The sequence below is a fragment of the Hypanus sabinus genome, chromosome 1, assembly GCF_030144855.1.
Source record: "Hypanus sabinus isolate sHypSab1 chromosome 1, sHypSab1.hap1, whole genome shotgun sequence".
NCBI lineage: Eukaryota > Metazoa > Chordata > Chondrichthyes > Myliobatiformes > Dasyatidae > Hypanus > Hypanus sabinus.
The window spans coordinates 45,617,714-45,643,142 of NC_082706.1; the positions used below are offsets into that span (position 1 = coordinate 45,617,714).

The window sequence follows — 25,429 nt, forward strand, 5'->3', positions numbered from 1 at the left end:
ACTGCCTTCCAGCTCAGCCACATTCTCTGTGACTCTAACCACCAGGAGTGGGGATTTCCGAGATTCCTCCCACACGGAGCAAGTACTCCCCACCTCACCTCCAATCCACAGAACCCCTCCGGATCCCACAGCAGGATCAAAGCCAACATTTCTCGGCTCCGTTTGCCCCAATCGGATCAGGAAGAGGTGAATCCGAACTAAGGCTGCCGGTGAGAGACGTGACCGTTGGGGTTGAGGGGAGGCATGACTGGGTGTGGGGTTGGGGGGAGAGGTGGGGAGACTGTTACTAATTTAACTCTGGCTTCTGTTGGTACTTGCAAAGTTACCCCATCATTGACTGGGATTTAGGAAAGGGAAGCCAAGTTCGGCAAAGTTTCTTGGAGTTTTCTGTTTGGTGTTGTCACAGACAGAGTTGTGGAAGGGCAAACAGTAGTGGTTGAAGTGTACAAGGATTAAAAGTGAGTGATCGTTAAACAGAATTAGAACACGCAGGGGTGAATGTGTGGGGATTAATAGACAGAGAACATTGTTGTGCTTGTATTAGATGCGGGATCGAACAGAGCCACTTCACGAGTTAGACCCGGGGAGGATCGTCTGTCATATCCACAAGCCTGCGGCTGATGTGATGCTGGGAGGATTGTGAGAACAATTTGTAGGGATCAGGAAAGGAAGGTGAAGGAAAATCTGGTGGGAGGTAGCGAGGTTGTCTCCAGAGAGAGAGAGAAACAAAAAGTAACGCTGACATTTAATGGTGAAGGACTGTGAGTCACTAGAGTCCTGAGATTTGGCTGTGACAGCCAACATAGAACACAGATCACAGAACACAGAGCTTCAGACATGACGACACACTACAGCCCTTCGTCCCACGATATTGTACCATTCTTTTAACTTACTCCAATATTATTGTAACCCTTCCCTCCAAAACAAATAACCTCTATTTCTCTTTTAAAGACTCTCTGAAATTATGATAATGTATCTACCACTGCCACCTCTCTGATGGTGCGTACCGTGCACTCACAACACTCTATGAAAAAAGCTTACTTCTTGCATCCTCATAGAAACATAGAAAGCCTACAGCACAACACAGGCTCTTTGGCCCACAAAGTTGTGCTGAACATGTCCCTATCTCAGAAATTACTAGGCTTACCCATAGCCTTCTATTTTTCTAAGCTCCATGTATCTATCCAAAAGTCTCTTAATAGACCTTATCGTATCCTCCGATCACTTTAAAGCTATGCCCTCTGATAATCACCATTGCTGCTTTGGAAAATAAACTGCTTGCTGTTCTCTGTGACTACGCATCTCATCATTTTATACCGCACTCTCAAGTCACCTCTCATCCTCCATTATTCCAAAGAGAAAGCCCTTGCTCACTCAACCTTTCCCCATATCTCTAATCCAGGCAGCATCCTGGTAAATTTCTCTGCACCCTCTACAAAACGTCCACATTCTTTCTGTAATGGACAGGGAAGGGACCAGAGGATTGGCGGATAACTAATGTTGTTCTGCCGTTTAAAAAAGGCTCTAAACATAAAACAGGAAATGACAGACCGATGAGTCTGACATCAGCAGTGGGAAAGTTATCGGACAGTATTCTAACAGACCGGATATATAAGTATATGGGAAAAAATGGACGGATTAGGGATGGTCAGCATGGTTTTGTGTGTGGTAGGTCATGTCTAACTAATCTTATAGAGATTTTGAGAAAGTTACCAGGAAAGTGGATGAAGACAAAGCAGTGGATGGTATCTGCATAGACTTTTGATAAGGCACTTGACAAAGCCCCACATGGGAGTTGGTCAAGAAGGTTTAGTCGCTCGGCATTCAGGATGAGCTAGTAACCTGGATGAGACACTGACTTTGTGGGAGAAGCCAGAGAGTGGTTGTAGAGTGTTATCTCTCTGACTGGAGGCCTGTGTCTAGTGTTATGCCACAGGGATTGGCGCTGGGTCCTTTCTTGTTTGTCATCTATATCAATGATCTGGATGATAATGGAGTTAAATGGTTCAAAAAAATTGAAGATGACAGCAAGATTGGGGGTGTAATGGACAGTGAGGAAGGCTATTGTGGCTTTTAGAGCAATCTGAATATTTGGAAAAATGGGTTGAAAAATGGTAGACGGAATTGAATGCGGACATGTGCAAGGCGTTGCAGTTCAGTAGGACCAATCATGGTCGGTCTTACACGGTGAACGGTAGGGCACTGAGGAGGGTGGTAAAACTAAGGGATCTGGGAATACAGGTCCATAATTTGTTGAATGTGGCATCGCAGGTAGACAGGGTCGTAAAGAAAGCTTTTGGACCATTGTCCTTCATAGATCAATGTACTGAGTAGAGGAGATGGGATGTTATGTTGAATTTATACAAGACATCGGTGAGACCTAATTTGGGGTATTGTGTGCAGTTTTGGTGACCTACTGACAGGAAGGATGTAAGCAAGTTTGAAAGAATACAGAGAAAATTTACAGGGATATTGATGAGTCTAGAAAGCCTGAGTTATAAGGAAAGATTGAATAGGTTAGGACTGTATTCTTTAGAACAATGAAGATCTGATAGAAGTATACAAAATTACGAGGGCTATAGATTGGGTAAATGCAAGCTAGCTTTTTTCACTGCGGTTCGATGGGATTACAATCAGAGGTCATGGGTTAAGTGTGAAAGTTGAGAAGTTTAAGGGGATCATGAGGGGAAACTTCTTCACTCAGAGGGTCATGAGGATATGGAATGAGCTGCCAGCACAAGTAGTGAACTCGTTTCCAACGTATAAGAGCAGTTTTGAGAGGTAAGTGGTTAATAGGGGTATGGAGGGCAATGATCCTGGCACGTCGATGGGAGAAGGCAGTTTAGATTGTTTTAGCACTGACTAGATGGGCCAAAGGGGTCTGTTTTGTGCTGTACTTCTCTAAGACTCTATGACTAATGAGATGACCAGAAGGAAGCACAATACTCCATCCAGAGCTGAGCATAATGCTCCAACTAGACCCGAACACAATCGTCCACGTGTGGTCTAACCAGGGTTTTATAGAGCAGCAACGTTATCTTGCAGCTCTTGAATTCAATCCGCTGATTGCTCTCTTAATATCCCTCTCAGCTTGCCCGCAGCTTTGAGGGATATATGGGTGTAGACTGCCCTTGTGCAGGTACAGAGAGTAGTCAGGAGAGGAAAGAGCATGGGGGCTGGAGATAGAGAGGAGTGCCTCACCCCTATTCCCACAGCGGGGAACGGCCCCTGGAATACCGTGCACTGTTATGGTTTCCATCACTGAGGATGGTCAGACTCCATTCCGGTGGGGAAGTGGTGAACATTTGTCAGACCAATTGTTGGGACGGTGGTGTTGGGTGGGGGGGATGTTGTTTGGAGAGATCAAGCAGATTGGGGCATGTGGCCCCCCAGAATACAGAAGGAGAATGGAGTGGAGGGGGTCTCATTGTTCTTACAGGGAAAAATACAGGATGTTTACCCCAGGTAAAAGAGGTCAGACGAAGAGGCATGGGATGGGAAGAGAATTCTTCACCCCAGGGGTGGGGAGTCTTGGAAATTTCTCCTCCCTCCAACCCCTAGAGCCTGGTCAGAGGGGAGATGCAAAACTGAGAGGAGTAGGGGATGAAGGAGAGGTTTAGTACAGAGAGCCTAGGGCTGATCAGCTGGGATCTCGCTGAAGGGAGGAACGGTGAGGAGGGCCGAATGGCCTGCTGACAGATTCAGTTCCTGATCTTTTAGCACCCTCGAGAGGGGAGGGGGAGGGTAAAGGGGAGAAAGGGATGTCCACAGCCAACTCTGGTGTGAGATACTGCCAGAGAGGCTGGGGGAAACAGATAAATCTACCTCACCCCCACCAACCAAACCCTCCCTCTGGAAATGCTCCCCCCCACACTCTCCCCTCCCTCTCTAGCTCTGTTCTCTCTCTCCCCCACCCCACCACCTGACCTCCTCTGTGCAGTATCTCCTCAACACCCTCTTCACTCCCTCTCTACCCCTGCACTGTCCCTCCTCCATGCATGTGCTCTACCCACCCTATGTCCCCATTTTCCCTCTCCCAACACATTTCACACATTTCCCCATCCTCTACCACATTCCCCTCCCTCTCCCCTTTCACTCCCCCCACTCCTCCTACACCTCTCCCCTCTTTCCTCACAGCCTCTCCCCTCCCTCACCACCCTCTCCCAGAGAGGGAGGGAGAGACAGAGGGGATAAGAGAACAAGGAAAGTTGGGGGAGAGGGGAGGGAGGAGGAAGGAAAGGGGGATTTATTAGTTGATTATTTATTGTTAATAGTTTTGTTGTATGCACAGTTTGTCCTGTTTTATACACTGGTTGTTTGAATGACTTTGTGTGTAGTTTTCCACTGATTCTATTGTATTTATTTACACTTTCTTTTGCCACCGGAAAATGAATCTCAGAGTAGCTTATGGTGACAAATACGTACTTGGGTAATAAATTTATGTTAAACTTTCAAACACCTCTGTGTTTCACCACCTGCTCTTGCAGCCCAGTCCAGCTATCAGCCTCGCTGCCTGTGTAAAATAATTGCCCCTCAGATCCTCTTTAAACTTCCTTCTCTCACCTCTCCCCACTGCCCTCTCAGAAACCAGAACGTAGATCAGTGCAGCACAGGAGAGGCCCAGTTCACTTGTGATAAAGGGTACTGTAACGTTCTCCTTCGCGTGTAAGTGATAACGTCGAATTTAACGTCGAGATAAACCACATTCAATGAGAACCAGATCGCAGTAAGATTAACCATTTACTGTTCACTCTTCACATTAACATATGGTGAAAAACTGTTGATAAAACAATACAAGATTGATACAGTATTTGTTCCTTCCTTAATATCACATTTCAAGTGTAAATACTTGCAAAGGTGACTATAACTACATTACACTAAGGTGCAGTATACAGGCAGAGTTTACCTGCTCCATTGACTACTTTAAATATACTTCCATGCAAACTATCCGCGACTCTTTAACTAACGAAAGCATAAACATTATCTACCGTCGTTACTTCTAACAGGATCGGCATTAACATCTTAGTTCAATATATCGATTATCTATTAACTTACAGCGTTGCTCTCACTGTGATTTCTCATGCCTGCAAAACAACTTCTGCTCGGGTGAGCCTCGTGGTGAGCCCCCACCCTCGCGCTAATTTCAAACCGGTACTTTCCCACAAGACGCGGCGAAACCGGATGTGACGTCATCGCATGCCGATATATTTTACATGCAATGAATATACTTTAAACACTTCTAATTCTAACTAGAAAATACTATTGAATGAATTACTAAGCGAAAATATTATAAACTAAATAACTGTCGTAAAGACAGCACACTCCCCGCTTGACCTTCGTAAGGTCACAATGAGCAGAGTACAAACTTAGTCTCTTAATCAGTCATTGGGTAGAAGTAGAATAACTTCTGTAACTGGCCTTTGGTAAATTTTCACATCGCCTTGGTCGGTAGTCTTCAATTCGATCTTCCTGACATGTCCATCCTCGCTAGGGAATGTAGCAGTGATTCTGGCCGTTGGCCAGCTGTTGCGGGTGGCTTGCTTGTCCCTGAGCAGGACTAAGTCTCCAACTTGAAGATTCCTGTGGGGTTCTGTCCACTTTTGTCTCTGTTGCAACAAAGGTAGATATTTTTGTCTCCAGCGAGGCCAGAACTGATTTGCCAGAGCCTGGACTTGTCTCCATTGCTTTGTGTACAAATCCTTGTCTGAGAAGTCTCCTGGTGGAGGAGGTGCTCCTGCCTTCTGCGTAAGGAGCGTTGATGGCGAAAGTATAAAGGGGTTTTCTGGGTCAGAAGACACAGGTAGGAGTGATTGTGCGTTTATAATGGCTGTGACCTCTGCCATTAGGGTGCACAGTACCTCGTGGGCCAATCGGGTGCGTTGCTGCATCTCAGGTTTCCTTTTCTGGGTTTTCCGTAAGGACGTGAACCGTTTGACTGCCTGCTCTTTGTTATCTGGTGAGCGCTGGCGTGGTTCTCTGAAAGGCAATGGGGCAACCCCATTATTTGCTTCATCTCTGAAGACCTTGGTGTCTTTGGGTTTTAAAGAAATGGTATCTTGAGCTGATTGTGCAAGTTTGTTTCCGTGCTCGGTTTGAACGAAAACTGACTGACCTAGCGTCTCGTCGGTTACTTTACGCTTGGTAATGTCTTGTTGTGCTTCTTTAGGGTACACCTCAGTGAGGCAGATCTCGGAACAAGAACGGCTTGACTGAGTTTGACCGCAAACTTCTGTACAGTTCGAGCTGACAATTGTTGTCCTGGAGTGAACCTCTCCCTCCCCACCGTCCTGTTGTGGGGGTGAAGGAGCGTTGTCGGTTCTTTCATTCTTGACTTCATCACGGAGCCGTGAGGGTAAATTTCCTTCCTCGTATGGATGTGATGCAATCGTGACTCTCTGAGGTTCCTCGTAGCTGGGGAAGTTATCGAATATGTATGGAGAGGGGAGACGAGCCTGCCTGTCTATTTGAGATTGTACATAGTCGCTTGTGCGTTTCAGTCTGGTCCTTTCTAAAGTAGATCTTACTGCGGTCAGATCACGCGACCCTTCAGCTTCTTCTATGTACTTTGCTTCCGCCATGGCAGCTTCTTCTTCTCTTTCTAGCTGCAGCACTTGCAACTCTGTCGATATTTTTGCCATTTCCAACTGGGTTTCGGCTTCTCTGGCGGCCCTTTCTTTCTGGATTTCGGCTTCTCTGGCAGCCTCTTCTCTTTGTCTGGCGGCCCTTTCTTTCTGGATTTCGGCTTCTCTGGCAGCCTCTTCTCTTTGTCTGGCGGCCCTTTCTTTCTGGATTTCGGCTTCTCTGGTGGCCAGTTTCATTTTCAAAACTGCTTCTTGTCTGGCGTAACGCAGTCGCACCTTGGCGGCTTCTGCCTTTCTGGCGGCCCTTTCGGCTTCTCTGGCAGCCCTTTCGGCTTCTCTGGCAGCCTTTTCGGCTTCTTTCTGGATTTCGGCTTCTCTGGCAGCCTTTTCTTTCTGGATTTCGGCTTCTCTGATGGCCAGTTTCATTTTCAAAACTGCTTTTTGTTTGGCGTAACGCAGTCGCACCTTGGCGGCTTCTGCCTTGGCTCTTGCCTGCGTGGACTTACTTGATGTCGTTCTACTGCCCTTGTCGCTGGGCGCCATCGACTTGATCCCGGATCGAGCTGACATTGCAGCACTTGGAACACCTGATAACGCCTGGGTGGGCTTACTTGATGTCGGTTTACTGCCCTTGTCGCTGGGCGGCGTCGACTTGATGCTGGATTGAGCTGACATTGCAGCACTTGAAACACCTGATAATGCCGCTTTTTCACTGTAACGTTCTCCTTCGCGTGTAAGTGATAACGTCGAATTTAACGTCGAGATAAACCACATTCAATGAGAACCAGATCGCAGTAAGATTAACCATTTACTGTTCACTCTTCACATTAACATAAGGTGAAAAACTGTTGATAAAACAATACAAGATTGATACAGTATTTGTTCCTTCCTTAACATCACATTTCAAGTGTAAATACTTGCAAAGGTGACTATAACTACATTACACTAAGGTGCAGTATACAGGGAGAGTTTACCTGCTCCATTGACTACTTTAAATACACTTCCATGCAAACTATCCGCGACTCTTTAACTAACGAAAGCATAAACATTATCTACCGTCGTTACTTCTAACAGGATCGGCATTAACATCTTAGTTCAACATATCGATTATCTATTAACTTACAGCGTTGCTCTCACTGTGATTTCTCATGCCTGCAAACTGCTTCTGCTCAGGTGTGCCTCGTGGTGAGCCCCCACCCTCGCGCTAATTTCAAACCGGTACTTTCCCACAAGACGCGGCGAAACCGGATGTGACATCATCGCATGCCGATATATTTTACATGCAATGAATATACTTTAAACACTTCTAATTCTAACTAGAAAATACTATTGAATGAATTACTAAGCGAAAATATTATAAACTAAATAACTGTCGTAAAGACAGCACAGGTACTGTCTACCCCACCTACGGCTCTCATTATCTTGGTTATATAATCAAAGTCTTGGCTATCTCAGCCACCCGAGGCCAGATTTACCACTCTCTAGCTAAAGAAATTGCTCCTCAGTTCTGTCCTTGTATTCTGAGGCTGTGCGTTCTGGCCCAGACTCTCCCACTATGGGAGATACCCTCTTCACGATCACACTGTCTACGCCTTTCAATGTTCGGTCTTGAGATCACCCCCTCAGTCTTCGAAACTCCAGAGCGTACAGGCCCAGAGCCATCAATAGTGCCTCGTGCGTTAACCCTTTCAGAATCTCTTGCCAGAATCATTCTTATGAACATCCTCTGGACCCTCTCCGAACAGGGAGGTGCATCTAACCGTGGCGAGGATGGTGACGGAGGGAGATGCAGTTGAAAGGAAGGCTAATGTAAACTGAAACTGAGAGGTTTGGGAGAGCGAGGAGGGGAGGTTCAGTGTGTAAGGTTTGCTGAAAGTGGCAGAGAAAGTGGTTAAGAAGCTGACAGGACGCTGGTTTTATAAATAGATTACAGAACTAAGATGGTGAAGGAGATACAGCAGACACTAGTTCTGCAAATGTGTGCATGGAGTTGGTGCAGGGTTCTCCTGGTCAGCAGAAAGTGACATTAGCTGCTGTCTACCATCACCGTGGGGCCTGTATGTGTCCAGGACAAAGAAGAAGGCAGGAAAATTCAGGTGGACACTACACACCCTGCAAACTGCCGAAAGTTCCATCTGAAGAGTGCTTTTAGGGCGATTAAATCAAAAAACTTTGTGCAAACTAGGCGAGCACGGTAGTGGTTAGTGTGAGGCTTCACAGCACCAGCAGCGAGGATTCAATTCTCACTGCTGTCTGTGAGGAGTTTGTCCGCTCTCCCCATGACCTTGTAAGTTTTCTCCAGGTGTTTCATTCCTCCCCCACTCCAAAGACATACAGATTAGGGATAATAAGGCTCAATGGCATGGGAAGAGGCCATTCTGCCCATCACCTTCCTGCAGGTGTTAAGAGATGTTAAAGATTCATGCTATTCCAAACCAATGAGTGGAGACCTCGTTGAAACGTGTCGTTCTTCACAAATGGGGAGGGTTTTTCTTCAAGGTGGGGACTGCCTTGAAACAAGGTGTCACCTGTTCCATACAGACATGTTCAGGAGTTAACTTCAGTGGGGAGCGGGTGATGGAGTGGTGCTGAGGGTGAATGGGGTAGGGGGCTCAAAGGGGTAAATGGCCTCCTTTTTTGTACCCCCTGTCAATCCATCTTCCTCAAGCACACAAGTGCAAAGGTTTTATGTGTTCAAGGCCCTCTGATCTGGGGGCTTCCAGAAACCCCCACCCTGTCTTTAAGGTCAGAGGGGACAAGAAAGGTTTATGAGGATGTTACCAGGAAGTTAAGTCAGGGCACAGTGAACACCAGGGCCTTGTGGAGTGTTGTAGAACAGAGGGACCTTGTGGTACAGCTACATGGTTCCCTGAAAATGGACACACATAGCTAGAGCTCTGGAAGGTGTCTGGCACGCTGGCCTTCATTTAGGACACTGAGTGCAGGGTCTGGGACGTCAGCTTAGAACTGTACAAGACGATGGTGAGACCACACGTGGAGTATTGTGTGCAGTTCTGGAGCCCCAGGTACAAGAAAGGTGTCATTAAACTGAAGAGAGAGCAGGAAAGATTCACCAGGATGTTACTGTGACTGGAGGGCTTGAGTTATCGGGCAGGGTTGGACAGGCTGGGACTGTTTCCCCTCAAGTGAAGAAGACAGAGGGGTGACCTTATAGAGTTTAATAAAACCGTGAGGGGTGTTTTCCACAGGGTAGGGGAGTCTAAACCTAGAGGCACAGGTTTAAGCTGAGAGTGGGCCATAAACTGTAGGCACAGAAGTAGGCCATTTGGCCCATCAAGTCTGCTCTGTCATTTCATCGCGGCTGATCCATTTCCCTCTCTGCCTTCTCTGCATATCCCTCCAAGCCCTGACGAATCAAGAATCTATCAGCCTCAGCTTTAAATATGTCCAATGGCTTCAGCTCGCAATTCAACAAGCCTTTCTCATCTCTGTGCTGAAGTAGGGCTGTGGCCTGCAGCTAACGGGCTCCCGAACCGGCTGCAGAGATGACTGGCCTTGTCACTCTGAACTCACTTTGTGAACTTTATTTCTGAATGTTATTTCCTGACCGTTTATTGTCTGAACGATTTGCTCTAGTTTTCAAACATTGGGTGTTTGGTAGTGATCTTCTTTTAATGGGCTCTGTTGGCTTTCTTTGTTTAGTGGCTGCCTGTAAGAGACAAACCTCGAGGTCGTATATAATAAATAAACTCCGCAGAATCTCTGCCTCTCGCCGTGTCTGGTTCCAGCACATCCTCTGAGAGGGTGCAGGGAGAGGCAGGGGAGGACGAGAGAGAGGGAGATGGAGGGGAAGGAGAGGGAACAGGCAGAGAGTGGTGATTAAGACTAGTGGAGAAGTGGGGATGGGGAAGATGGGGGAAGAGGCGGGGGGAGGAAGTTTGTAGAATGACATTGGATGGAGAGAGACAGACGGTGTGGAGGGAGCAAGTGAGGGGGATCAGTAGTTTGGGAGGGGAGATTGTTGGTAGAGAGAGAGAGGAGGAGAAAGAGGGAGAACAGAGAAAGAGCTTTGAGTGGAAGAGGCGAAGGGAGAGGAGATAGAGAGGAGGGAGAAGAGAAGTTACAACAAGGGAGAAAGAGAGAAAAATGGAGCAGTGAAGGTATGGAGACAGGGGTAGGAGACGATGGGGTGGGGTGGGATAGACCATCTCATTCACAACCTCCATTTTCCCTAACCCTCTCCTTACATTCCTCACTCCCTGTGGTCTAACTCCCTCTCCATCTTACTAAACCCTCTCTATTCTGTACTCCCCTCTTTCCCTCGCTCCCTTCCCTTCTCTCTCCCACTTCCTCACCTACCTCAATCCCCTCTCTCCCATCTCTCTTGTCTTTCCACCATTTCCTTTCTGTTCCTGTCTCTCTGTCTCTGCCCCTCCTGTCCTCTCCCTCAGCCACTCCTTCCTCCCTTCCCTCTTGCCACTCTCTTGCCCCACTCCCTACCTTTCTCCCCTCCACTTTTACCCCTTCTTCCCAGTTTCATTCTCTCCCAGCCTCTCCCTCCCCTTCCTCTCCTCTCTCTCCTCACGTTCTCACTTCCTCCACAGGTTGTTCTTCCTCTCTCTCCCAACTCTTCTCTACTCTACCCAGTCTGGCTCTCTCCCCATCTTCTCTCTCCCACCCTTGACACTTCCTCTTTCTCTCTTTCTCACTTTCTCTGACTCTTTCCCCATCTCTCTTTCTCTCTCAGTCACTCTTCCCCTTCTTTCTCTCTTCCTGGTCTCTCTCATTTTCTCTCTTTATCTCCCTCTCCTTCCCTCCCCCTTGTCACCCCTCCTCCCTTCCTATCCCTCCTTCCTTCCTATCCCTCCTCCCTTTCTTCCTCTCCTCTGGAATTGGGCTGGATGTCATAATCAGCCCATATCATGTCCAGCGTGCCCTGCATTTCTACAGACGTGGACGTGATACCAGCCGCAGTTAGTGCGATTGGTGAGAGTGTGGTGAATCCGAGCCCGGGGACCCCAGGGTGAAATCCCCTCCTCACCAGCTCACACCACCGATCGTGCTCGTAGGATCTTACACATCCCCCCACCTCACCACCCTATCACTACCCCAGAGAGAAAGGTTATACTCCTGGGCAAGTCACAATGATTCAGTTCCTGGAAACACCAAACCCCATCTCCGACCACATTCCCATTAACTTCATCCCCAGCAACCTGTCAGTCCCACACTGCCAGCCACTGAGATTCCCTGCTCTCTGCACCAGGGAATTCTGAGTATTTCCAAATCTCGGAGTAAAGAGATTCCAAATCCTAGTTCCCTCCGTCCTGACACTGAGTGATCGCAAGGTTCTGGGCTGGAGGGGTGGGGCTGCCGGAGTGGATTCTGAGGTGAATCAGACACCCTTTGTCAATAATTCCTGTCTTGTTTTCAATTGCAGATGCTTCAGAATGATGATGAAAACCGTCCTATTGATGCTCCTCAGCATCCCCCAGGGTAGGTACATCCAAGGGGCAACTGGAGTTTGCTGAAGGAGGCAAAAGTTTTCAATATGGAGAGGCAGAGCTGGAGAAGGGGAGAGGACTGGGATAGCATTACAGGGTACAGAGAGTGAAGGGAGAGTGGGGATTAAAGAGGCTGGGAATGATGTGAGGGGGTATTATGGGTCAAAGGGAGTGAGAGGACTGGGAATTAAAGAGTGCAATTATTGGGGGAGAGTGGGTATTAAAGGGTGCAGTTACTGAGGGGAGAGTGGGAATTGAAGGGTGTAGTTACTGAGGCAAGAGTGGGTATTAAAGGGTGTAGTTACTGAGGGGAGAGTGGGTATTAAAGTGTACCAGAGAGAGCAAAGTGCGGGTATTGAATAATGATTGAATAATATTATTATTGAATAATAAACACAGCAAGTACAGTACAGGAACAGACCCTTTGGCCCATTGAGTCTGTGCTAACCCTGGTGTCAATGATACTGAACCCATCTGCCTGTGATGTCCACCTGCTTCCATTCCCTGCACATCTGTTTGTTTCAGCACAACCTTGTGGGCCGAAGGGCCTGTTGTTGTACTGTACTGTTCTATTTTGCATTCATGTCCATATGTAACAGCCCCTTCACAACCTCTATCACATCTGTCTCCACCAGCACCGTGACAGCACATTCCATGCACTCACCACTCTGTGTAAAATCCCTTTCCACACATCTCCTTTGAGCGTTCCCCTCTCTCTTGAAAGCAATGCCTCCTTGTATTTGACATTTCTACCCTGGGAAAAGACTCTGTCTACTCTACCTCTGCCTTTCATAATCTTATTAATGCCCAGATCTCTGAGCTTCTGACGTTCCCAAGAAAACAACCCAGGTTTGTCAGACTCCTTCCAGCTCCTGCCTTCTAATCCAGGCAGCGTCCTGGCGAGTGTCTTCTGTGCTCTCTCCAGATTCTCCACATCCTTCCTGGAATGGAGTGACAAGGGCTGAATTCATTACTCAGTTACAGCCCAGACAAAGTTTTGTAAATCTGCAGCATAACTTCCTGACTTTGGAACTCAGGGCGTACAACTAACAAAGGCATGTGGTGTGCTTTGACCTCCCACTCCACATCACTACAATCTTGTACGTTATTGTTCACCAGCACTGCACTTTCCTGACACTGTCACAGTTCCTCCGCATTCACCCTCACTCCCTTCCCTCGCCTCTCCCACTCCCCCTCTCTACTCCCTCTTCCCCTATTCCCTTTTCTCTCCACCTCTTTCCCTCCTTCCCTCCTGCTTCACTCATACCCCCTAATCATCCTCTCCCTCTCTCCCCCTCCCCTCTGCCCTCCCTCTCGTCTGATGAAGAGTCTTTGATCTGAAATATTGACTGTCTGCCTGCTGAGTATTCACAATGCCTCTGATGTTATTTCTCCAAGGTCTATATGACAGTTTTACTTCAGTAGACTGTGCCTTTGGGATCTGCCCCATTCTCTAACCACCTCCCTTTCCCTCTCCTGAGGAACTCTGCATACCTGACCAAATTCCTCTGGTGGCTTAAGAAATTCAGCAAGCCTCCAGTGACCCTCACCAATTTTTAATCAATGCAGCACAGCAAGCCAGGCTTCATGGCTTTGAACGGCAACTGACCTGCCCGTGACAAGAAACGGCAGAGAGTTGTGGACAGCTCAGTCCATCATGTCAGCTCCAGTGCTGACAACACCGCTGTCGCCGGCTGAATCAAAGGTCGTGATGAATCGACAGACAAGCTGGAGACCGAAAAGCTGGTTGAATGGTGCCACAACCAGCTCAACGTCAGAAAAACCAACGAGCTGGTTATTGACTACAGGAGGAGTAAACCGCAGGTCCATGAACCCGTCCTCATTTGAAGATCAGAAGTAGAGAGGATCAGTAACTTTGAATTTCTCAGCGATACCATTTTGGAGGGTCTGTCCTGGGACCAGCACGTAATGTCATCACAAAGGAGACACGACAGCACCTCTACTTTCGTAGAAGTTCGTGTGGATTGGAATTTCATTTAAAACTTTGACAAACTTCTGTAGATGCACAGTGGATGAGTAATTATGTCAGGGCCTGGCATAGATCCAGCCCAGTCCATCACAGGAAAAGCCCTCCTCATCACTGAGCACATGTACATGGAGCCCTGGCACAAGAAAACAGCCTCCACCATCCACCATCCCCAGCATCCAGGCCTTGTTCTCTTCCTGCTACTACCATGTAGTAGGAGGTACAGGAGCCTTTGTTCATTTGTCATGTGTCGTGTCGGATGACGTAGGCGATCATGGTCTTTCCATCACCATGATAGGTTTTTGGCAAATTTTTCTGCAAAAGTGGTTTGGCACAGGAGCCTCCAGTGACAATAAACCAGACTGAGGAAGAGTTATTGCCGTATACCACGGTTTCTCAACCGGGGTTCCGTTAGGTCACTAAGGGTTCCACCAGAGATCATGATTAAAAATAAACAGTTTTTTGAACTTTGCACAACACCGTTAGCAATCTCATTAGAGGTCACTCAGTGCAGTGTGTAGTGGAACTGTGTTTATTCGGTTGAGTCTGCAGGGGAGGACGGTCGGCTTACGAGGAGCATGAAGTGTGTTTTCTGAGCATTGAATGGACTAGCACAACTTGGGCTGTGACGTCTGCCTCTCCAGTTATAAAATACACAGGAGTATTTTATTAACCTCTGTGTGGTACGGGCATGTCTGACGGTCCATTGTGGTGATTTTTGAAGTGGAGGTATGAGATGGAAGAAGAGTATTCTAGGCAGAGGCCCACAGACAATCCTGATAAGGTTAATGATGAAGAATTACAATCCTCTGAGACATTTCACTGCACTAGTGCAACAATGGAAACAAAAAGTCTGTCTGTACCGTGAAAGCTACTGACCAATGGGTTTTACATGGACTGGTGATCCAGGTTGCCCTATTCGATTGTGTCCAGTCTGCAGCAAACAACTAACAAATGCAGCAACGGTTCCAGCAAAATTGAAAAGATACTTAACTACAAATCACAGCCAGATGAAATGTAAAAGCATTGATTAATTTACATGGCAATTGGAATCTCAAAACAGAGTAAAGCTTTTGTTAATAAAGTCGCAGTCAGTAAACGACTCAGGAAGCAAAGAATTTAGTACTGGAACTTATCACCCAGAAAAATGAAAAGTCACACAGTTGGTAAGAACCTAATAATGCCAGCATGTAAGATTATACTCGGTGAAATGCTAGGAAAATGTGCAGTACACGACATTGAAAAGGTTTCACTCTCAAACAGAACGATAAGGCAATGTATTGATGACATGCCACATGATGCTGAAGAGGTTTTGTGCGATAAACTGAAGAACAACAACTTCTTTATGCAGGTTGATGAGTCAACAGATTTCACCAATAAATGTTATGCTGTAGTATTTCTAAGATTTGTAAATGAAGGTGAAATCTTATTCTGTTGCAAAGAATAGCCCAAAACAAGCAAAGACCAAGATATATTTAATGTTTTATCTTCGTATCTGGAAACAAAAGGTCTTTCTTGGAGGAACCGTGCTGGCAGCTACACTGATGGTGCCCCATCAACGGTCGGCTCCATGAGAGGTTTCGTTTCTCTTGTGAAAAAAGAAAATCCTGACGTTGTCACAACACTGCTCTCTATGCACAGAGGATTGATGTCAAACACACTTGAAAATGAAAAGAGTTCGAATGGTGCTACAAAAATGGTTAACTTTATTAAACAAAGACCAGCTCACTCGAGAATGTTTAAAAAACTGTGTGGAAACCTGGACAAAGACCACTCCAATCTCCTGCTACACACGGACGGTGGTTGAAAGCTGAATTGCAGGAGTACTTTTTTTTTAGTAATTTATTTTTTATTGAAGTTCATCAAACAAACATTTCCATAAGATGTATTTCAGACATTGTACATATATATCATATATCACAACTCTCCACAAAGTATTTATCTGAGGTATACACTTATAGAAAAGAGTGGAAAGAAAAAACAAGCAAAAGGAAAGAACCATGTGCAAGTAGGGAGTGATTTTCTTTTACAACAGATTCATTGATTTGTGAGAATAAAATCAGGCCTATGAGGCATTATGTAGTTAAACCATTTTTCCCAGTATGAATCAAATTGTTCCAGCTTATTAACAGATGCTGTTATCTTCTCCATTTTGTAAATGTCCATTGTAATTTCCATCCATGTATTTAAAGTTGGGCTCTCCTGTGATAACCATTTCCTAGTAAGAGTCTTTTTACCAGCCACCAACAGTATATTCATTAAATATTTATCTCTATTTAACAGGGAGGTTACTATCATAATGGGATTTCTGAGAAGGTGTAATAAAATATCTTATCAAGTTTTTCCATCCAAACTTCCTCCATTTCTGTGAACTGGTACACTTCCATTGATATCTCCATATTGTCGTCCATTCTTCCTCAGATATAATTATCCCTCCTTCCTTCTCCCATTTTGTTTTAATGTATGAAGTTGAATCTGTTTTAAAATTTGACAACCCCTTATACATGCTTGAAATTATTCTACTGCCATTACCTGAATTATATGCTTTTCTAAAGAGCTCTATCAAGCATGTATTTGCCTTGGTTACATTTTTAAGCATCTTTTTAACATATTGTCGCATCTGTAAATACTGATAAAAAACTTGTTTTTCTAATAAGTGTTTCTCTTTAAGCATTTCAAACTGAACAGTGTTCCTTCTTTCATTATGTTGCAAAGAACTGTTATTCCTTTAGCTGTCCAGTCCTTAAATCTAGCATCCGATGTATTTGGTGTAAAATCCAAGTCATATGCACACCATTTAAGAATTGCAATATCTCCCTCTAGATTATATTCTTTTCTAGTAGTTCTCCATATTTTAAGAATCAATTTCACCCATGGTTTACCAATAATATTTACCTTTGCTGGTTGTTATCAGCCAAAATTGCTTGTATAGAGATGGGAAGTACCCGCTCCTCAATGTTTTTCCATTGAGCGTCATATGATGGGTTGCACCAACATATCACAGCTCTCAACTGTACTGCAAAATAATAATCTCTAAGAGAAGGCAAGCCCCATCCTCCTCTTTTCCCTTGCTAATTACAAAGTTTTGAGATGAACTCTGGGCCTTTTACCCTGCCAAATATACCTTGATAGCATCTTGTTCCATTCATTGAATTGATTTTGATTCATCTCTATGGTAGGGTCTGAAAGAGATATAACAGTCTGGGCAGTATATTCATTTTAATAGACTCAATCCTTGAGCTGAGACTGAAAAAAGGAATCAGGTTCCATCTTGCCACATCTTCCTTAATTTTTTTATATAAAGGCTGATAATTACACTCTGATAATTTTGTGAAACCTTTTGGCATAATGATGCCCAAATGTCTGAAAGATAGTAGGCCAGGTTTTGATGAGTGCTTTGAAGATGAAGAACGGCTGCAGAAACTAGCCTACTTAGCAGACATATTTCATCATATGAACCAGTTGAACAGGTCTCTGCAAGGCCTCAGAGAAAATGTTTTGACTTCAAGTGACCAGATTCTTGGATTTAAAAGGAAACTAAATCTTTGGAAAAATCATGTTACAAAAAGAAATCTTGAAATGTTTCCACTGCTTAGTCTTGAGAGTGAGGAAGGATATCAGAAAGTCTCGAGTCCGATTGTAAACTACCTGGAAGAACTGTAGAACAAAATTGAACAGCACTTTTCCTGCAACACAAGTGTATGACTGGGTGAAGGACCCTTTCTCTGAATCTTCCGCTCAGCCAGAGAATTTGACTCTGAGAGAAGAGGAGGAACTTTGTGAGCTGCACTCTGATCATGTACTCAAGATGAGATTTACTGACCTGCCCCTGGACAAGTTCTGGATTTCTATGAAAGAGTATCCTGCCATTCATAGGAAAGCAATGAAAATTTTAGATTAGATTAGATTCAACTTTATTGTCATTGTGCCAAGTACAGATACAAAGACAAATGAAATGCAGTTAGCATCTAACCAGAAATGGAAAGAATAGTGTTAATTTAAAAATAACTGTGAATAAATATAAGTGCTACAGCTCACAAATATAAACTGAGACAGTCCAATATGGGTGCAATACTGCTTAGCGCTGTGATGTGAGGTTCAGCAGGGTCACAGCCTCAGGGAAGAAGCTCTTCCTGTGCCTGCTGGTGCGGGAGCGGAGGCTCCTGTAGTTCCTACCAGATGGGAGGAGAGTAAAAAGTCCATGGTTAGGGTGAGATGCAACCTCGATAATGCTTTTCACCCTGCCCAGGCAGCGTTTATGGTAGATGTTCTCAATGGTGGGCAATTGGGTGCCGATAATCCGCTGGGCAGTTTTCACCACACACTGGAGTGCTTTGGGACAATTGCCATACCACACTGAGATGCAGCTGGTGAGTATGCTCTCAATGGTACAGCGGTAAACGTCCGCCAGTATCCTGGGACAGAGGTACTTACCAGATTTACCAGGTCTTACCAGATTTTGAATGAAAATTTTGCTGCAGTTTTCAATTTCTTATGTATGTGAATGAGCATTTTCTTGTTTAACAAGCATCAAGAGCAAGGACAGAAATCGTCTCATTTCAGTTGAAGGTGCCCCATGAGCTGCAGATATAATAATTTTTACACAAGTCTTCCCTGAGACCTGAAAATTACTTCAAAGGGTTTCTCCAGGGCAGAAAGATTGAGAAAGGATGCCCCACACCATCAGGCTCCCAAACTGGCGTGGATATATGAACTCAGTATAACTCTGATCTGATTCTACAACCTACAGACTCACTTTTAAGAATTCTACTACTTGTGTCTTCAGTATTTTTTTAATTGGCTGATATGAGAGAGATTAATTACAAGGTGCTTGGAGGAGAATATAGGGGAAATTCAGGTTTTGTACACAGGCAGTGAAGGGTGTGTGGAAGTCACTGCCAGGGGTGGTGGAAGAGGGAGATTCTTCAGGGGTATTTCAGAGACACGTATACAGGCACAAAGATGAAGGGAAAATGGAGGGTTATATGGGAGGGAGGGAGGGAGGGAGGGAGGTTTATAATAATCTCTGAGTATGTTAAATGGTCGGTACAACATTGTGGACCGAAGGGCCTGTTCCACTGACTGAAGGAGAGTTGTTGTCTCGACAGGAGTTGTCTACTCATGGTGGAATGTCCGAACACCACAGAACATCATGGCCTCGGACGGTTCCTGTGTGCGGATCCCCTGCAGCTTCGATCATCCAGCAAGCCATCCGCTCACTGAGGTGAAGTGGTTGAAAGACAACAAGACTCATGGGACCCTTGTCATCAACTCCAAAAGGCAATCAGACCCTCAGTTCCAGCAGAGAGCTCGCCTCTACCCACAGTGGGAAACTGAGAAAGACTGCATGTTAACTATTACTAATGTGACCCGTAGGGATGTGGGCCGGTACTACTTCAGAATGGAGGACAACAGTGGTGAGAAATTTTCTGGACGAAATGGAGTCCTGGTAAATGTATCAGGTATGTCCACAGACTGGATCTGATGCTGTTAGACCCACACCAACAGCACCGTGCACAGTTCCAGTCTCCGTGTCCCTGGGTCAGACCCACACCGGGAGCACCGTGCACAGTTCCGGTCTCCATATCCCTGGGTCAGACCCATACCAGACGCACCAGGCAGTTTCAGTGTCCTTATCCTAGAGTTGGTCCGCACCGGAAACTCTGCGCACGGTGCCGGTCTCCATATTCCTGTGTTGAGCCTCACTGGGAGCACTGTACATATTCCCATTTCCAAATCCCTGGGGTAAAGTACACTGGGGTCGACTGCAATCACACAAACTGTTCACACTGATTAATCCACTCTCTCTTTCTCAGTTGTGTCCAACTTGCCAATGATTTCCACACCCGAGGAGATCACCGAGGGAGGGGCGGTGACGTTAACTTGCTCTGTGAGATACGGCTGCCCAGGTCACCTGACATGGACGGGTGCAGACGGATTGGCTGAACAACCTTCAACAGAAGCTCAGAGCGCGGACCTGAACGTCGAGTCAACCAGCCTCTCTCTGAGATTTGTCGCTTCCTACCGGGACCACGGCAGGACGCTGAGCTGTGAGCATTCGTCCTCACTGGGAAAACCTCCGTCCCAACCCATCACCTTAAACGTGAAGTGTGAGTATTGGGAGCTGCTGAGTGTCACAGAAACAGACAACAGGCTTGGCTCAGTGAGACCCATCACCTCATGTCAGAGTGAGGAGGGTCAGGGTCAGACTCCAGACCACAGACTGAGCACAGTGGGAGGGGTGGTCAGGAGACAGCGTGGTGGGAGGGGGCATTGCAGGAGAGTCAGTGGGGTGTTATGAGATGGATACTGAGGGAGTGCTCTGGAGTGAACGTTGTGGGAGGGTGGTGAGGAGGGAACGTTGTGGGAGGGGCGGTGAGCAGGGAGCACTGTGGGAGAGATGGTGAGGAGTGAACGTTGTGGGAGAGATGGTGAGGAGGGAACGTTGTGGGAGGGGCGGTGAGCAGGGAGCACTGTGGGAGGGGTTGTGAGGAGGGAGCACTGTGGGAGGGGTGGTGAGGAGGGAACGTTGTGGGAGGGGCGGTGAGGAGGGAGCACTGTGAGCGGGGTGGTGAGGAGGGAACATTGTGGGAGGGACGGTGAGGAGGGAGCACTGTGGGAGGGTGGTGAGGAGGGAACGTTGTGGGAGGGGTGGTGAGGAGGGAACGTTGTGGGAGGGTGGTGAGGAGGGAACGTTGTGGGAGGGGTGGTGAGGAGGGAACATTGTGGGAGGGTGGTGAGGAGGGAACGTTGTGGGAGGGGTGGTGAGGAGGGAACGTTGGAGGGTGGTGAGGAGGGAACGTTGTGGGAGGGGTGGTGAGGAGGGAACGTTGTGGGAGGGTGGTGAGGAGGGAACGTTGTGAGAGGGGCGGTGAGGAGGGAGCGCTGTGGGAGGGCGGTGAGGAGGGAGCACTGTGGGAGGGTGGTGAGGAGGGAACGTTGTGGGTGGGGCGGTGAGGAGGGAGCACTGTGGGAGGGAGCGTTGTGGGAGGGGTGATGAGGAGGGAACGTTGTGGGAGGGGCGGTGAGGAGGGAGAACTGTGGGAGGGTGGTGAGGAGGGAACGTTGTGGGAGGGGCGGTGAGGAGGGAACGTTGTGGGAGGGGCGGTGAGGAGGGAGCGTTGTGGGAGGGGTGATGAGGAGGGAACATTGTGGGAGGGGCGGTGAGGAGGGAGAACTGTGGGAGGGTGGTGAGCAGGGAGCACTGTGGGAGGGTGGTGAGGAGGGATCGCTGTGGGAGGGACGGTGAGGAGGGAGCGTTGTGGGAGGGGTGGTGAGCAGGGAGCACTGTGGGAGGGTGGTGAGGAGGCATCGCTGTGGGAGGGGCGGTGAGGAGGGATCGCTGTGGAGGGACGGTGAGGAGGAATCGCTGTGGGAGGGTGGTGAGGAGGGAACGTTGTGGGAGGGGTGGTGAGGAGGGAACGTTGTGGGAGGGTGGTGAGGAGGGAACGTTGTGGGAGGGGCGGTGAGCAGGGAGCACTGTGGGAGGGGCGGTGAGGAGGGAACGTTGTGGGAGGGGCGGTGAGGAGTGAACGTTGTGGGAGGGTGGTGAGGAGGGAACGTTGTGGGAGGGGCGGTGAGCAGGGAGCACTGTGGGAGAGATGGTGAGGAGTGAACGTTGTGGGAGAGATGGTGAGGAGGGAACGTTGTGGGAGGGGCGGTGAGGAGGGAGCACTGTGGGAGGGGTTGTGAGGAGGGAGCACTGTGGGAGGGGTGGTGAGGAGGGAACGTTGTGGGAGGGGCGGTGAGGAGGGAGCACTGTGAGCGGGGTGGTGAGGAGGGAACATTGTGGGAGGGACGGTGAGGAGGGAGCACTGTGGGAGGGGTGGTGAGGAGGGAACGTTGTGTGAGGGTGGTGAGGAGGGAACGTTGTGGGAGGGGTGGTGAGGAGGGAACGTTGTGGGAGGGTGGTGAGGAGGGAACGTTGTGGGAGGGGTGGTGAGGAGGGAACGTTGTGGGAGGGTGGTGAGGAGGGAACGTTGTGGGAGGGGTGGTGAGGAGGGAACGTTGTGGGTGGGTGGTGAGGAGGGAACGTTGTGGGAGGGGTGGTGAGGAGGGAACATTGTGGGAGGGTGGTGAGGAGGGAACGTTGTGGGAGGGGTGGTGAGGAGGGAACGTTGGAGGGTGGTGAGGAGGGAACGTTGTGGGAGGGGTGGTGAGGAGGGAACGTGGGAGGGTGGTGAGGAGGGAACGTTGTGAGAGGGGCGGTGAGGAGGGAGCGCTGTGGGAAGAGTGGTGAGGAGAGAGCGCTGTGGGAGGGCGGTGAGGAGGGAGCACTGTGGGAGGGTGGTGAGGAGGGAACGTTGTGGGTGGGGCGGTGAGGAGGGAGCACTGTGGGAGGGAGCGTTGTGGGAGGGGTGATGAGGAGGGAACGTTGTGGGAGGGGCGGTGAGGAGGGAGAACTGTGGGAGGGGTGATGAGGAGGGAACGTTGTGGGAGGGGCGGTGAGGAGGGAGAACTGTGGGAGGGTGGTGAGGAGGGAACGTTGTGGGAGGGTGGTGAGGAGGGAACGTTGTGGGAGGGGCGGTGAGGAGGGAGTGCTGTGGGAAGGTGGTGAGGAGGGAGCGTTGTGGGAGGGGTGGTGAGGAGGGAACGTTGTGGGAGGGGTGGTGAGGAGGGAACGTTGTGGGAGGGGTGGTGAGGAGGGAGTGCTGTGGGAAGGTGGTGAGGAGGGAGCGTTGTGGGAGGGGTGGTGAGGAGGGAACGTTGTGGGAGGGGTGGTGAGGAGGGAGTGCTGTGGGAGGGCGGTGAGGAGGGAACGTTGTGGGAGGGGTGGTGAGGAGGGAGCACTGTGGGAGGGGTGGTGAGGAGGGAGCACTGTGGGAGGGGTGGTGAGGAGGGAACGTTGTGGGAGGGGTGGTGAGGAGGGAACGTTGTGGGAGGGACGGTGAGGAGGGAGCACTGTGAGCGGGGTGGTGAGGAGGGAACATTGTGGGAGGGACGGTGAGGAGGGAACGTTGTGGGAGGGACGGTGAGGAGGGAACGTTGTGGGAGGGACGGTGAGGAGGGAACATTGTGGGAGGGGCGGTGAGCAGGGAGCACTGTGGGAGGGTGGTGAGGAGGGAACGTTGTGGGAGGGGTGGTGAGGAGGGAGCGTTGTGGGAGGGTGGTGAGGAGGGAACGTTGTGGGAGAGACGATGAGGAGGGAGCGTTGTGGGAGGGTGGTGAGGAGGGAACGTTGTGGGAGGATGGTGAGGAGGGAACGTTGTGGGAGGGTGGTGAGGAGGGAACGTTGTGGGAGGGGCGGTGAGCAGGGAGCACTGTGGGAGGGGTGGTGAGGAGGGAACGTTGTGGGAGGACTGGTGTGGAGGGAACGTTGTGGGAGGAGTGGTGTGGAGGGAACGTTGTGGGAGGAGCGGTGAGGAGGGAGCACTGTGGGAGGGGTGGTGAGGAGGGAACATTGTGGGAGGGACGGTGAGCAGGGAGCGTTGTGGGAGAGACGGTGAGGAGGGAGCGTTGTGGGAGGATGGTGAGGAGGGAACGTTATGGGAGGATGGTGAGGTGGGAACGTTGTGGGAGGGGCGGTGAGGAGGGAACGTTGTGGGAGGGTGGTGAGGAGGGAACGTTGTGGGAGGATGGTGAGGAGGGAACGTTGTGGGAGGGTGGTGAGGAGGGAACGTTGTGGGAGGGGTGGTGAGGAGGGAACGTTGTGGGAGGGGTGGTGAGGAGGGTGCGTTGTGGGAGGGGTGGTGAGGAGTGAGCGTTGTGGGAGGGGCGGTGAGCAGGGAGCACTGTGGGACGGGTGAGGAGGGAGCATTGTGGGAGGGGTGGTGAGGAGGGAACGTTGTGGGAGGGGTGGTGAGGAGGGAGCGTTGTGGGAGGGGTGGTGAGGAGGGAGCGTTGTGGGAGGGGCGGTGAGCAGGGAGCACTGTGGGAGGGTGGTGAGGAGGGAGCGTTGTGGGAGGGGTGGTGAGGAGGGAACGTTGTGGGAGGGGTGGTGAGGAGGGAACGTTGTGGGAGGGGTGGTGAGGAGGGAACGTTGTGGGAGGGGTGGTGAGGAGGGAACGTTGTGGAAGGGTGGTGAGGAGGGAACATTGTGGGAGGGGCGGTGAGGAGGGAGCACTGTGGGAGGGCGGTGAGGAGGGAACGTTGTGGGAGGGGTGGTGAGGAGGGAACGTTGTGGGAGGGGTGGTGAGGAGGGAACGTTGTGGGAGGGGTGGTGAGCAGGGAGCACCCTGGGAGAGTCACACTGTGCTCCTCTGCTCTGTGGAGGATAAACCCTTTCTCTGACGTTTGGCTCTTTTGGTTGCACAGATGCTCCCACGTTTGCTCACCTCACCCTCTCTCCCTTCAAGACCATCGGTTCCCGTGACTCTGTGACATTGGAGTGTGTGGCCGGGGACAGTAACCCTCCAGTAACAGGATACAGATGGTATCAGTCAAATGGTGCAAGTTCCCAGACATCAGGTCGAACATATCAGATCTACAGAGCTTATGAAGACACGGAGTACTGGTGTGAAGCCATCAATTCAGTAGGAAAAGCCGCCTCTGAGAGAACTAAACTGCCGGTGTATGGTTTGTATCGATGGCTCCTCGACCTTCGGCCATGTTATATTCATCAGTCAGCTGCCCCGTGACCTGACCCGAACCCTCCCATTCAACCATCATCCGTTCACTCAGCATCCTGCACTGGACAACACTGTCTATCACCGACACCCCTCCCATCTCTGTGACCCAATTCTGGTCCCTACACCCTCCCCATCTCTGTGACCCCACTCCTGTCCCTACACCCTCACTGTCTCTGTAACCCCATATGGACCTTACACCCCTCCCTGACTCTGTAACCCCCTCCCCTGGCCCCTACACCCCTCCTCATCTCTGTGACCCCCTTCAGCCACTGCACCCCTCCTCGTCTCTGTGACCTCCCCTCTGTCCCCTACAGCCCTCCCCATCTCTGTAATCAACCCCTCCCGGCCCCCCACCCTTCCCATCTCTGTTTCACATCTCTGGCCCCTTTTCCCTTCCCACCTCTGTAAACTCATCTGACCTCTACACCCTCCCAGTCTCTCTAACCTTCTCCAACCACAACACCCCTGCATTTCACAGTACCTCTCTCCAACCCCTACAAACCACTCTGTCTCTGAAACCCCATCCAGCTCCTACACTTCTCCTGGTCTCTGTAATTCCCTCCAGTCCCTATCAACCCTCTCCCTCTCTGTGACCGTTCCCAACCCCTCCCAGTCTCTTGTGACCCTCTCTGGCCTCTACACCCCCTCCCAGTCTCTGTGACCCCCTCCAGCCCTTCCATTTCCCCCATCTCTGTGTTACACCTTTAGACCCCTCCCTGTTCCTGTAACTCCTCTGCCACTCACACCGCTCCCCATCCCTGTAGTCCCCTCCAGCCTTTACACCACTCACAGACACCCTCTGGCCCCTACACCTCTCCCATCTCTGTGACC

At 49.3% G+C, this 25,429-nt stretch overlaps 1 protein-coding gene across 1 annotated transcript in view; it reads left to right on the plus strand.

Moving 5' to 3' along the window:
• Positions 1-25,429, plus strand: part of LOC132393418 (sialoadhesin-like) — a 70,659-nt gene continuing 45,230 nt past the window's right edge. The window contains exons 1-5 of the mRNA XM_059968631.1: positions 1-209; positions 11,980-12,035; positions 19,139-19,492; positions 19,847-20,140; positions 24,285-24,545. Of these exons, the coding sequence (XP_059824614.1) occupies positions 11,990-12,035; positions 19,139-19,492; positions 19,847-20,140; positions 24,285-24,545 (955 nt within the window). The 5' untranslated portion in view covers positions 1-209; positions 11,980-11,989. The remainder of the gene's footprint in view (positions 210-11,979; positions 12,036-19,138; positions 19,493-19,846; positions 20,141-24,284; positions 24,546-25,429) is intronic.